Below are 13,662 nucleotides of genomic sequence, written 5' to 3'. Positions count from 1 at the left end.
TGTCACGAGTCCTTGCTCACAGGGACCTTTTTGGCAAAAAACAACACTGCAGTTGTACCCCACCCACCGTAATTGCCACATTTGGCACCTTGCGACTTCGCGCTATTCCCAAAACTGAAACTGAGTCGAAAGGCAGTCGGTTCGATATTCTAGAGAGGATTCGAGAAGCATCATTGCTGGTAATAAACCCCGTCAAAGAACAGGACTTCCAGAAAACGTTTGATTAGTGGCAGAAACTCTGGGACTGGTGTGTATGTGCACATGGGAACTATTTAGATGGTGATGGTGACCATTCGTCCAAAGGTAAGGTTTTCAACAGATGGCAGCACCAGTCCAGAAAATGTTGGGTAGCACCTCATGTAAGTGTGCAGCTGTGTGAAAATGTTAACATCAGAACTGTGTGCCAATTTGTTGAGAGACAGGTGGGAGTGGGAGTGGGGGGATGCGGTAGGGCGGGAGGGGGGGGGGGGTACACGAACTAGATTGAATCCAATAGTCAGCTAATTTCTGACGCTTGTTTAGATGAATTGTGGACTGGTTTCTAATGTTTACTCATAGCAGAAAGAGCCTCTGTCCAAAAACACAAAATAAGATTTTTAAAAAGTGTAAGATTGTGAAAATAAATAAAAGCGTATCCTGAGACCATATCACAACATTAGGATGAAGAAGAATTGCTGCAGTATGTGCCAGTTGAAAAATATCACCTCTTACAAACATACTTTCATGTTTACAGAAAATAAATATAAATTGAGCATGTTTACAGCATATCAACAGAAATCTTATGCTGTCCGATTAAACCACCTATTTTGATGATTATTTCTTCACGCACTACCTTTATTTACCTGGAGGAAGGACTAGACGTACTGGTTTTCCACTTATGTGGTCTTGATAGAAAATCATTTTAACACTTTGACAGCTGAGTACACATAGACTTGCCGTTTCTTAGAATGCCAGCCATCTTTGTGATTTTTTTCAATATTTTATTTATCAAGAAGACTGGCCAAAATTTAACAGTGATACTGTTCTTTTATGAGAGTTTAAAGCTACTACTCCTAAATTACATATTTCCAGATTCTTGGTATGTTTAGGATTTTTGTCATATATTTTTAATGAATGTTAGGTTTTGCAAAAAATATGTTAACCAAATCCAAAATAATTTATATACCATTATATTTTTAGTAATGAAAAAGTAAAAACCTGAAGCTATAATTATAAATTATCACACTTTTCTTTCACATAGTGTAATTTTTTGTGTTCCTATCCCTTTTTATTGGCCTCCTTTCAGCAATGGCAGGACTGATAATTTTTGATTATACATTCATTACAGAATCACTGTCTTTGGTTTCTGATCTTATAACAAAAAAAATTATAGCAAAAAAAAGTGTTTCGTTGTCCAGAAAATGAAGAAACAGCAGAACAGAATGCAGACAGTTGTTTTGGCAAAGGCCATCCCATAATATTTCTGTTTAATGCAGCCTCATTGCAGCATTATTAACGACAAAAGTGTTGCAGTTGTACGTATCTGTAAAATATGGAAATATGGCCTGTTTAAACACAGCTTAAAAACAGAGAGGTGGTAGAGAGGCCTTTGTACCAAGCAGACTCTACAAGTGATGGGAAACTATGCACGACAACAATGACGACGATTTCAGCGAGTGTTTTTGTCAAATCAGAATAAATACTTATTTCTTAACAGTGGATCGTACATTACTGTTACAGCGTTTCTAATTACATACCACAACAAAAATATGTTAATTGTTGTTGTTGTTGTGGTCTTCAGTCCTGAGACTGGTTTGATGCAGCTCTCCATACTACTCTATCCTGTGCAAGCTTCTTCATCTCCCAGTACCTACTGCAACCTACATCCTTCTGAATCTGCTTGGTGTATTCATCTCTTGGTCTCCCTCTACGATTTTTACCCTCCACGCTGCCCTCCAGTACTAAATTGGTGATCCCTTGATGCCTCAGAATATGCCCTACCAACCGATCCCTTCTTCTAGTCAAGTTGTGCCACAAACTTCTCTTCTCCCCAATTCTATCCAATACCTCCTCATTAGTTATATGATCTACCCATCTAATCTTCAGCATTCTTCTGTAGCACCACATTTCGAAAGCTTCTATTCTCTTCTTGTCCAAACTATTTATTGTCCACGTTTCACTTCCATACATGGCTACACTCCATACAAATACTTTCAGAAACGATTTCCTGACACTTAAATCTATACTCGATGTTAACAAATTTCTCTTCTTCATTTCTCTTCTACATTTGATATCCTCTCTACTTCAACCATCATCAGTTAATTTGCTCCCCAAATAGCAAAACTCCTTCACTACTTTAAGTGTCTCATTTCCTAATCTAATACCCTCAGCATCACCTGACTTAATTCGACTACATTCCATTATCCTCGTTTTGCTTTTGTTGATGTTCATCTTACATCCTCCTTTCAAGGCACTGTCCATTCCGCTCAACTGCTCTTCCAAGTCTTTTGCTGTCTCTGACAGAATTACAATGTCATCGGCGAACCTCAGTTTTTATTTCTTCTCCATGGTTTTTAATACCTACTCCGAATTTTTCTTTTGTTTCCTTCACTGCTTGCTCACTATACAGATTGAATAACATCGGGGAGAGGCTACAACCCTGTCTCACTCCCTTCCCAACCACTGCTTCCCTTTTATGCCCCTCAACTCTTATAATTATATGTTAATTATCTACTAATTATTCCTCTTAGACATAACATTACCATCTTTCGTAACATAATACACCAGAAAAGCAATGTATAGCCCGTTTGACATTTGCAGGCGGGCCCGCGGCTGCAGACGTTGATCCTGGTTCCGGATCCCGTGACACACCCACTGCCGCCACTAGCCCTGGCGACGCCAGATGGCGACTGCGCACGCTCGCTGCTCTGCCACCTGGACGTGGCGGCGCGCCGGGCGTCCGCCTCGCAGAAGGTCCCCGGCGGCCCCAGGGCGCGGCTGCTGCTCCCGGTGCGGGGCAGACCGACGGCTCCGGCAGTTGCGGAGGTGTCGGCGGATGACATGGCGCGCCTCAAGGCTCAGTTGGACGTGAGTGTCGTGGAGGCTCCCCGGCGCGTCACGGGTCGTCCCCAGTCAGAGGGTAGTGTGCGGAAAGTCCCGGAGAAAGGGATGGGCTCAGCAGATGACGAGGTGGGCACAAACGTGCCGCATCCAGATGGGGTGGCCGCGTTCCGCGAGTACTGCCGCCGCTGCGTCGTTTTGTAGGTGCAAGGACAGGCCTGGGGGGGGCCTTTGACTGCCAGTGTTGCGGAAAATGGCAGTTGTCGCGAAATGCCTGACAGGGCTCTGTGTGCACGGCGGGTAAAATCTGCCATCGTACTGGTGTGAGGTGCTCGTAAATCCAAATAGGGAATCTCAGTATGAATTTGCTGCCAATTTCATTTGTGTAGCGCTCTGTCTGTTCTGCTTTCTACAAGTTATTCGGCTGCTGTGCAGGGCTGGCTGTTTTTAGTATTCTGTCTTTGTATAATTTTTATGTGGAATCAGATCTGCAGCCCATTACAGTATTTGTGTATTTACTGCGTGCAGTATTGTCGTTGACCTGTCGTGTGGATAGATTCCACTTCCTTCCTCTTTGTCTCTTTTCTTGTGTCTAGTTTTGAGAAAAAAAGTCTGCTTATTACTTGTAGCATTTTTTATACCAAAGAGGCAGTATTATTTTGGCAATCTGACTTACTTGTTCCTCAATAATGGCAGTGAATATTCTATTGTTTGTAGTAATTGGTCATTTGCTGACAAGCTGTTGGTTGAATGTTAAACTTTGTCCTCGTTTTTAGTGGTACTAATTGGGAACTTGAATAAATGCCTCCAGTATTAGTTAATGGGTGATAATGGTGGACACCCCAGGATAAAATGAGCAAATTTTAGGACAGGCACTTTAAATGCATTGTGATTCATATTGTGGAATATTTACTTTTGGGACCCACTGAACATATTGTGAGGTACTGTTGTCCCTTAATCGAGGAATTACCCAATTCTTTCCTACGGACTGAGAAAATGTCAACATGTGTTTACCATAGTGTAAAATACGTTGAAAGGTAATTCAAATGAAAACTATATTTATACTTTATCCAATGCTGTTAAACTGAAGTATAACAAGTACTAATTGCACCACTCCCAAATATAACATTTATTTTCAAGCTACATTCTCATCATTTTTAAACCCTGTGTTTAACGATTTTGGTGTTTCATAGCGTCAGCACTCATTGTGTCTGCCTGCTAAATCTTATCTATCACATTTAAATTCTTTCACATAGATTATTACAAATGACAGAAGTTGAAATCATATTTTAATTATTTTTTTTAATAACTATCATCCCATCCCTTCTCCCTACTAAAGGGTCCGTTGTGGGTAGGATGTCCAATATGGGATTTTTCAGCTTCTTTTTTACTCCAATAACAAGGTCAGTATTTCTATTCTGCTGTATCAGACATTTTGTTTTTGTGTTCAGTTAATATACAGTGAATTTCAAAGCTGTAATACTCTCATGGTCAAGTAACAGATGTGCCCAAAAAACTGAAGTGCCACCAGAACTATGAGTGTAAAAAATAAGACTTTTTGGTGTTTTGGATAAGGGTCGTTATTGTTGAAGATGTAGCATGATTAATACAACACTGAGGTTAATTTCCTGATGACAGTGTATTCTGGACAAACACTTGTGGCCTTTGACACTGGATTTCTGAGGCATATCTGGCCACTCATCAAGAGATCATACACTCTTCAAATTGAGTTTACTTGAACTGACCATCCAAAATAAATTATGTGATACAGTGGTGTGGAGGAACTGACAGTTTTACTGGAATACCGTACACTAATCACATTGTCACTAAATTGTCAAACCTGTGGTCTGTGCTGCTTTTGATTGTTAAACGGCCAGAAGTTGGAAATGCTAACGCACAAGAGCGAATTTTGAGTTGCTACGCATTATATGTTACATTGAATTCAAAGAAAGGAATATAAATGCAATAAGCCAAAACACCTTATGTAAGAGTCAGCTCTTTCTAGTGGTACATATGGAAAAAATTGTTACCAACGCTTGGTGCTTTCCAAAACATACAGATAACATGATCATGCTAATCTTTCACTAAATTGACAGTTAGTGCTAATGTCCACTGACCACGACAATTCAAAATGATGGTCGCCTGAAGGTTACAGTGTTTGATCCTTACTGTTCTTCCCATAGAGGCATTGGAGCAGATTTTAGATGACTTATGTGTAATGCCAAGGACAGATATGTACTAAATTTCTGATGTACATCATCACCCAGAGCACACACTATCCCATTTGAAATTTCTTTACAATCGCACAGTTTTCGCTATTGAAAAGATCTCACTTTAGCCCTCACTCGTCACAGTCTTTACTGTGACGTCTGAGCAGCTGAGATATCATTGGATAAATGAAGGTCCTTGTGTATTTCAGTTAAGATTCATGGAAATTTAAAATAGTTCGCGTCAAGGTAAATCCACATGACATTGTGCCATGTTTTCAATGTAGGATGAAGTACTCCACTTCTTGTGATTCATGACTACAGGGAAGCATAATAATATACTTCTCTTGCAATGGCACCAGTTATTGCCAAGTTTTCGTGTTGTTCAGTTTCATTGTATTCTCTAAATGTGAACAATTCTTTAAATTTGTGCAGTTGTCAAGTTGACTGTAGTCAACACGGCATTCCTGCAAAAGTTATTGTTCTCAGTTTTGCTCTTGTGTTGTTAGTCAGATAAGAGACTGCTTCGAAGGTTTAGACAGACTGTCATTTAATTTGTGCGACACACTGACACTCGGGTAGCAACTTTTTCATTGAATTGTAGCATTTTATTTGTATTATTCCAGAAACACTGAAACTGCATGTCTGAATGGGGTGGGTGATCGTCATTGCCGGCACACGAACAAATCGTTCACTCCACTGTCAGTCGCACACGGTTACGAAACATATCGACACATTAAAACAGTGTGCCGGATTGTGACTGTGAACTAGTTTTCTGCCGTCCCGGCACGACTCGCGGCCCGCAGACGATTTCCGCAGGCACGCTTTGGTCTTGCAGATGGCTCGGTCAGTAGCTGAACTTCCTACAAAATATGAGGTCTGGGTTTGAGTCACAGTGCAGTGTGCAGTAAACCTGCCGGACAGTACGTGTTCACTAGGCTTAATAATGTACATATGCCTGTTTTTGTTGTGCATTTTGTAGTGTTCTCAATGGATTGGAAAGTAAAGATTTGACTCACTGCTGTCATTGAAGATTAAATATTATGCTTGTTCTTTGGCCTCTTAACTGACTGTAGCCTCGTGTGTAGCAATTGGAGCCTTCACCTCTTTCTACATCTACATCCATACTCCGCAAGCCACCTGACGGCGTGTGGTGGAGGGTACCTTGAATACCTCTATCGGTTCTCCCTTCTATTCCATTCTCGTATTGTTCGTGGAAAGAAAGATTGTCGGTATGCCTCTGTGTGGGTTCTAATCTCTCTGACTTTATCCTCGTAGTCTCTTCGCGAGATGTATGTAGGAGGGAGCAATATACTGCTTGACTCCTCGGTGAAGGTATGTTCTCGAAACTTCAACATAAGCCCGTACTGAGCTACTGAACGTCTCTCTTGCAGAGTCTTCTACTGGAGTTTATCCATCGTTTCCGTAACGCTTTCGCGATTACTAAATGATCCTGTAACGAAGCACGCTGCTGTCCATTGGATCTTTTCTCTCTCTCTCTCTCTCTCTCTCTCTCTCTCTCTCTCTCTCTCTCTCTCTCTCTCTCTCTCTCTCCCTTCCATCGACCCTACCTGGTACGGATCCCACACCTCTGAGAAGTATTCAAGCAGTGGGCGAACAAGTGTACTGTAACATATTTCCTTTGTTTTCTGAATGCATTTCCTTAGGATTCTTCCAATGAATCTCAGTCTGGCATCTGCTTTACCGATGATTAATTTTATATGGCCATTCTATTTTAAATCACTCCTAATGCCTACTCCCAGATAATTTATGGAATGAACTGCTTCCATTTGCTGACCTGCTATATTGTAGCTAAATGATAAAGGATCTTTCTTTCTATGTATTCGCAGTGCATTACATTTGTCTACATTGAGATTCAATTGCCATTCCCTGCACCATGTGTCAGTTCATTGCAGATCCTCCTGCATTTCAGTACAATTTTCCATTGTTACATCCTCTCAATATACTATAGCATCATCCGCAAAAAGCCTCAGTGAACTTCCGATGTTATCCACAAGGCCATTTACGTATATTGTGAATAGCGACAGTGTTACGACACTCCCTCTTTACTTTACTCTTTATGGTGGAAGGAAAAGCAGTAGAACAATTTCTACTTTTCTTCTGTAATTATTCTGGCGCTTTTCGTATATACATTGGTGTGCAAAACGTTAGGAGAAAAGTAACTTTCACGTGCCACGTCACTGCCGAGGAACGTAGCTCGATGAAACTTTGACCGTACGTAGAAAGAACTGCTACGGTGTAGTCCAGAAGGCAACTGAAAGAAATACACAGTGAGTTGAAGAGAACTGCAAAGACAGTAATTACACTGAAGTCACCTCGAACTCTGAAGATCCTGTAGACATTAAGATAGGTGGAATGTGATTGTTAATAGTGTTTGTGGTCACCACAGCTGCAGACGTATGCTTCGCACTGTACTTCCTTACTGGCCACAACGTTGGTAAGGCATTCTTGTGGTAGGCTGTTCTGTTCCCCCACCGACACAGTAGGAAACGGCCGGGTGGCCGTCAGGTGATGTAGATGTAGAGATAGAGGTGCGCGCGGAAGTGCCGCAGTACATTTCCCCGAAACGTCCCACATGTACTCGGTGGGGCTAAGTCGGGAGAATGGGCAGGCCGGCCCATTTGTCAAATATCTTTTCGACCCGGCAGCTACTCCACGTGCGCCATTGGTGTGGCTGCTCATTGTCTGTAAACGCGAAGTCGGGTCTGAACGGACCTGTGAAAAGATGTACAGAGTGTGACAGTAATATTGACTGGTGAGTATATTGTGTTGACAGATTTGGTGACAGATTTGGAGATCAGTACAGTTGCGCAACATTATGCCTCCCCACACTGTAGCATCTCGACCACCAAAATGATCGTATTTGACAGTGTTTCCAGATGTATTATGTACTCTCTTATGTTGAGAGGTCGGAATGTGGAATGCATCTAAGAATGTTGTCGAACGTGATCATTTTGGTGGTCCAGAAGGTACTGTACTCCATCCCCACTCGCGTCTTTTCGGCAGTGAATTTGGCCTCGACTTCATTTTAATGGATGACAGTGAGTGACCGTATCAAACTGCACGAATCGAGTAGTTCTCGGAAACGTGAGGGTATTCACCAATAGACTGGCTCGCCTGCTCCCCCAATTTAAATCTCATCGCGTACATTTGGGATGTATTGCGAAGACGTATTATGGTACATCCACTTGTACCGACGACCGTCCCGTAGTCCTCGACAGCACTGGTGGAGGAATAGAATGTCCTAAGATGAGAACTTCTTACCACCTGCACGCGTGTCCAAAGGAACTTTGCTTCGTAATCAGAATAACATAGGCACTGCTATATTGTATCTTACCACCGTTGTGGCCAACACACGGGCACATTGCAGAACGTGCATTGCTGCCTCTGCCAATTGCAAATCCTGTTAAGAATCACATCCCGCCTTTTGTAATGTCCGGGGGACTCTCGTAAATCGCTGTGACCTCAGTATATTTGTTGTCTTTGAATAAATGTGCCATTTCTCTTCATATTTCTTTAGGTTGCCTCATGTACTAAACTGTAACAGTTCTTTCTATGTACAGTCAAAGTTCCATCAAGCTATGTTCCTTGGTAGTGACACATTGTGTGAAAGTTACTTTTAGCCTTAAGGTTTGTGCACCAGCGTATAGCCCATACACTGTTGAAAATGATTTATAGCGGCCATCAGATAACAAAAGCTTTTGATCTTTGCATTTAACTCAGAAACACTATGTGCGAGTGCAGAATTCAGAATGATAGAGTCATCTGTTTCAATACGTAACACCACAATTTGGAGGCATTTCAGTTTTTAAAAAGTTCTGAAGTGACGGAACAGTGACAATTTCAGAATGGTGTGGAGCAGCATGTCTATCTCTGCCCAAAATCACAACAGCACAGATTATTGTTGTTGTACGCTTCTGCTAACTGCCTCGCTGCATTTGTGGCAGCTAGTACATTTGTCTTAATTGCTGTGGCACAACTATTTGTGGTCTAGATTTCATTTTTCCCTAGGATGAAAACTGAGATTCATATCAACTGTTTAAGTCCTCAGGATTGGCTTCACAATTTTCTTTGGTCCCATTGTGCCATTGAACTGTCTGTTACTTTGGAATTGAAAATATCTTGCAGGTCGGATATTCGCAAGGCAGTAGGAATTAGCTTACTGACGGACACAATGTGAGCCAGTGAGATATGCTGACAGTTTCAACGCAGACAGCTTTACGAGTTGGAATGTAGGGACGACAAGTTTGTTCAGTTCACAATACGGTCACAGCAAAACATCTAAGTTCAGCTGTCACTGATGGCACACAAACAACATTTAACTTTTCCTCAGTTTCAAAAGTTGGAAATGACTAGATAGACAATTCTAATGCACAAAAACTGTGGATTGTTTTTCACAGATGTTTACTTACCTCTTCTGTGAAAAGGGAGAAGAGAAGAATTGTCCAGTTCAAAGAATCGCAATGGATGAAAAAGGTATTTGAGACACAGTAAGACTTCGTACATCACCCCTCCGTCTACTATTAAATGTACCCACACTGCATTGTATGTAATTAAAGCACATTTGAGAAAAATTTGGTTAAAATGGCGGACAAATGTAACCTCGTGTGTTCAGTGCGGTTCCTTTTTTCCATTCAAAATCACAGGAAAGATGAGTGCTTACCTGTCCCTCCTGATTATTGTACATTCTAGCCTGGGATTTCCATTGTTATTTAGTCCAGCTCTGTAGGAGTGAGTGATGCAGTGAAAGACAAGTCCTGTGACATTCCCTCTTACTGTATAGAAGATGTTGTGTTCAGGCTGTATCACTCAATATTGAGAGACAAACCTCTGTGTGAATAGTGTTTTGGTTTTGTATTTCTAGTGATGCACTGCTTTTTGTAAATATTTTCAGCTAAACTGTGTCGTGTTGCCGGTTTATTAATTCTTACATCTGCTGCAGATTTTTCTAATCCATTCCGTTTAATTTCTCAAAGATATTGGAATTTACTAACCCTTTCTATTTTATCTATTTTATTTCTCTACATTTTGGTACATTATTTTAGGTGATGAATTCAGTTTTTTCAGCTGAAATTCTTCAGCAAGTTCCGTTAACAGTTTTCTCTTTAGGATTTGAATAATTGTCCATGTTAGATTTGCTGAAAGTATTGCAAAGTCATTTGCAAAAGCCAAGCAGTGGACTGTAATTCTGTTTAGTTTCCTCCCTATCTTCAGTTTTGTAACATTTTAAGCTCCTAATTCCAGATTTTTAAAAAATTTTCCTAAAAACATGGTTATGCAGTGAATGAGGCTATTATACTTATTGTTCATAGAGGCTATTTTTTAGTGTTTTTAAGAATTTGAATACTTTTTCCTTTTGAAGAAAACTGACTAGTTGCGGATTACAGTACCTGCCCACTGCACACATACCTTTCCTGAATGTTTTCGAGTGTGTCCGTTTTCCCTGTGGTTTCTGAAACCTGATTTCCAGATGGGGAAGTGCTTTGGAAAACAAATTGTGGGACCAGCCAGCAAGAGTAGTGCCTGGAAATTTGACTCGCAGAGTATTGTTTTGTTTGTTCTTGCAGCGAGGAAGCTGCTGGCATTTATATTATAGAGTTATGATAGTTACCCGCTCTAGACTAGGAGGATGCGATTCGATTGGGAGCTCCGAGCACCCGGTGATAACGATAGTGTCTCCGGCTCTTTCGTGGCCGAGTCACTGTAGCTGGAAAATTCAGTTTCTTGCCCATTTTTTGTGTAAGCTAGTCAGGTAGTCTTTTGCTGTACATTTGAAATGTGATGATTTGATCTGTTTATCAAAACTGACTTGGGAAGCATTCACCAGCTGGTGAACAATGTGTCCAGATTGATTCTCATGTTCAGGTAAAAGTTTGGAACGAACTGTTGCTACCAGTCATGGCATTTTGGGAACTAAATGCAGCGATGGAAAATTTGGAACGACATGGTAGAACTTAAATACCTGTGGTAGGATATATGAGTGTACTGATTTTCCGGAAAAGTAAATTTTATGCATTTAAAATCTCCTCTCTCCTTTGAATCAGGGATAAACTAAACATTGCAACGGTCAGAGAGATGACAGCAGCAACATACCTCTACATGAACCTGCTTACTGTAGTGAGCTTTGCTCCTTTCCTCAGTGGCGGAAGTATGTAGTTTAGGAACTGGTGTAGAGCTCTGTCGTTCCTCCCCCTTGAGTCCCCACCAGCCCCGCAAACACATCAAATAATTCCTGCTTACACCTCAAATGCATGCAAACAGAAATTTCTATATTCTACTATAGCAGCTGCATTTTGCTCCAAATTGCTTTCAAGTTTTAGGCAAATACTGCTTAGAGAAACACACCCGAAATATAATAAGTCACTCATCAACTGTCATTAAAGTGGCAGTAATATCAGAATGATTTATTCTATTTACTTTCTTCAGCCTTGTCATTTTCAGGCTCAGAGAAACAGCTCACAGATTCGTCGTCATCGTCACCATCATCGTAATCACAAAGTAATTCCGAAAGAATTTTCAGGTATTATTGCATCGAGAATAAAAAAAATCCCTTGGAACTTTCCTTACAACTTAGAGAAGAAGAATTATGCAGAAAAAATATTTGTAAATAATTGTATTTAAATATGTACAAATGAGTAAATGTTTGTTTGGGACTTCTGTGGACCAGTTCTTGCAGCAGAAAACGTATTCGCATTGGGCCGCTTGTATCGCATGAGGATGCACAGTAATCGCAGTTTAATCTGAAAACAATGATCCCGATTATGACTCGGATTACACGTTCAAAACATTTAGACAGTGAAAGAAAATACGTTGCTGTAAGAAGTTACAAAATAGGCAAAAGAAAATTCTCTTGGGCATTTTTGATCCAAAATAGGTGCTTATGTATTTGCATTACATAATTAAAAAATGTGAAACTGTTCTGGAAAGAGTGCCACATCCAAAAACATGCTATTGCAGTTTCATGATTTTATAACAGGTGTAACAGTCATTTCCGTGTTGTAAACACATGTGACTGATTAGAGATCCTGATCGTGACAGAAACTATAATTTAATACACTTAAATTGGTACATAAATTCAGCTACACATGCTGTGGATCTTTAATGAATCGGTGTTGGACCCTAAACAGTTATTGCCTCTGTCCATTCCCTCAAATTTGTAACAATCAGAGTACCTTTGATTGAATTCTCTCATGTTGAGAAATTAGGAGGAGCAATCTATGTTTCACTTGGCAAAAAAACTATCAGTAGCATAAACTTTTCTTTATTTTGACTATCGGTTTTGACAGATACATCTGTCATCTTCTGGTCTTCAAAAAATTTTCATTATAAAATGCATTTATTGTGCCACATTGTCATTATGGTGAATAAAAAATAGCACATTATACAGAGGTTTGTCATAAATAAAACATTTACAGGTAAAAAGGTTCTTGTGCACATGGCTGTGTCCACATGCTCAGCACTCACAAATGATTGTCAATTCTCAAAAATCACATTATACAGTAAAATGCCCGTTCGCATTTACTGTATATTGTGATTTTTAAGAATTAAAGTCGTTAGTGAGTGCTCACAGCCATGTGCACAAGATGTTTTTTTATTATAAATGTTTTATTTCTGACAAACCTTTGTATAATGTGATTTTTTTTTTTATCCACATAATGACAAAATGGAATGACATTCTAAGTTACTATGGACACATTTTGTAATGAAAATTTTTTTGAAGCCCAGAAGATGACAGTTATATCTATCAAAATTAGTTATCAAAAACAAAACTGAATTTATAAGATCTTGTCTATCAAACATTTTTGACAAAGTACCTTTGCTAAAAAAAAGATCGATTTTCTTTATTTTGCGATCTCAAATTTGAACTTACCACACAGACTGAGAGAATGAAAACCCTCACAAAACAAGCAAATCGTAAAAGCATTTAAATGACTTACAAGCTCTGCGTCCACAGAAGTATATATCAAACTAAAATCATTGGCATCACTTTCACAGCTACCATGTGAGAATAATTTTTGTTTACAAACTATTTTAGTGAATAAAAGCACACGTGCGTGGTAAATGGTCGAGCCTAGACCGTAAGCTGTCAATTGTGTGCCCACGCCTATAAGTGTCAGGGACAAATCTATGCTGTGGTACCCAGTGTGGACTGCAGATACCCCTCCTACTCCCGCATCCTGCCCTCCCACTTTCTTGTATTACCAAACTGATGATTCCTTGAAGCACCAGATTGATTGTGTGCTGTCAGCTTATCCTCACTTTCTGTCAATTTGATCTATAAAGAGCTTTTTTGCACAATTCTATCCATTTCCTCTTCACCGGTTACTCATTCTGCACGTCTAACATTCAGAATTCCTGCATATCGCCACATTTCCCGAGTTCACATTCTCTTCAC

General features: G+C 40.2%; 1 protein-coding gene across 1 annotated transcript in view; it reads left to right on the top strand.

Moving 5' to 3' along the window:
* The window catches only part of LOC124719799, a 293,431-nt gene that overhangs the window by 148,051 nt on the left and 131,718 nt on the right, over nt 1-13,662 (top strand). Inside the window, exons 13-14 of the mRNA XM_047244994.1 lie at nt 2,800-3,239; nt 6,018-6,129. Of these exons, the coding sequence (XP_047100950.1) occupies nt 2,800-3,239; nt 6,018-6,129 (552 nt within the window). The remainder of the gene's footprint in view (nt 1-2,799; nt 3,240-6,017; nt 6,130-13,662) is intronic.

Source organism: Schistocerca piceifrons, chromosome 11 (assembly GCF_021461385.2).
Source record: "Schistocerca piceifrons isolate TAMUIC-IGC-003096 chromosome 11, iqSchPice1.1, whole genome shotgun sequence".
In the NCBI taxonomy this organism is placed as follows: domain Eukaryota; kingdom Metazoa; phylum Arthropoda; class Insecta; order Orthoptera; family Acrididae; genus Schistocerca; species Schistocerca piceifrons.
This window is presented reverse-complemented; position numbering and strand designations above follow the sequence as displayed.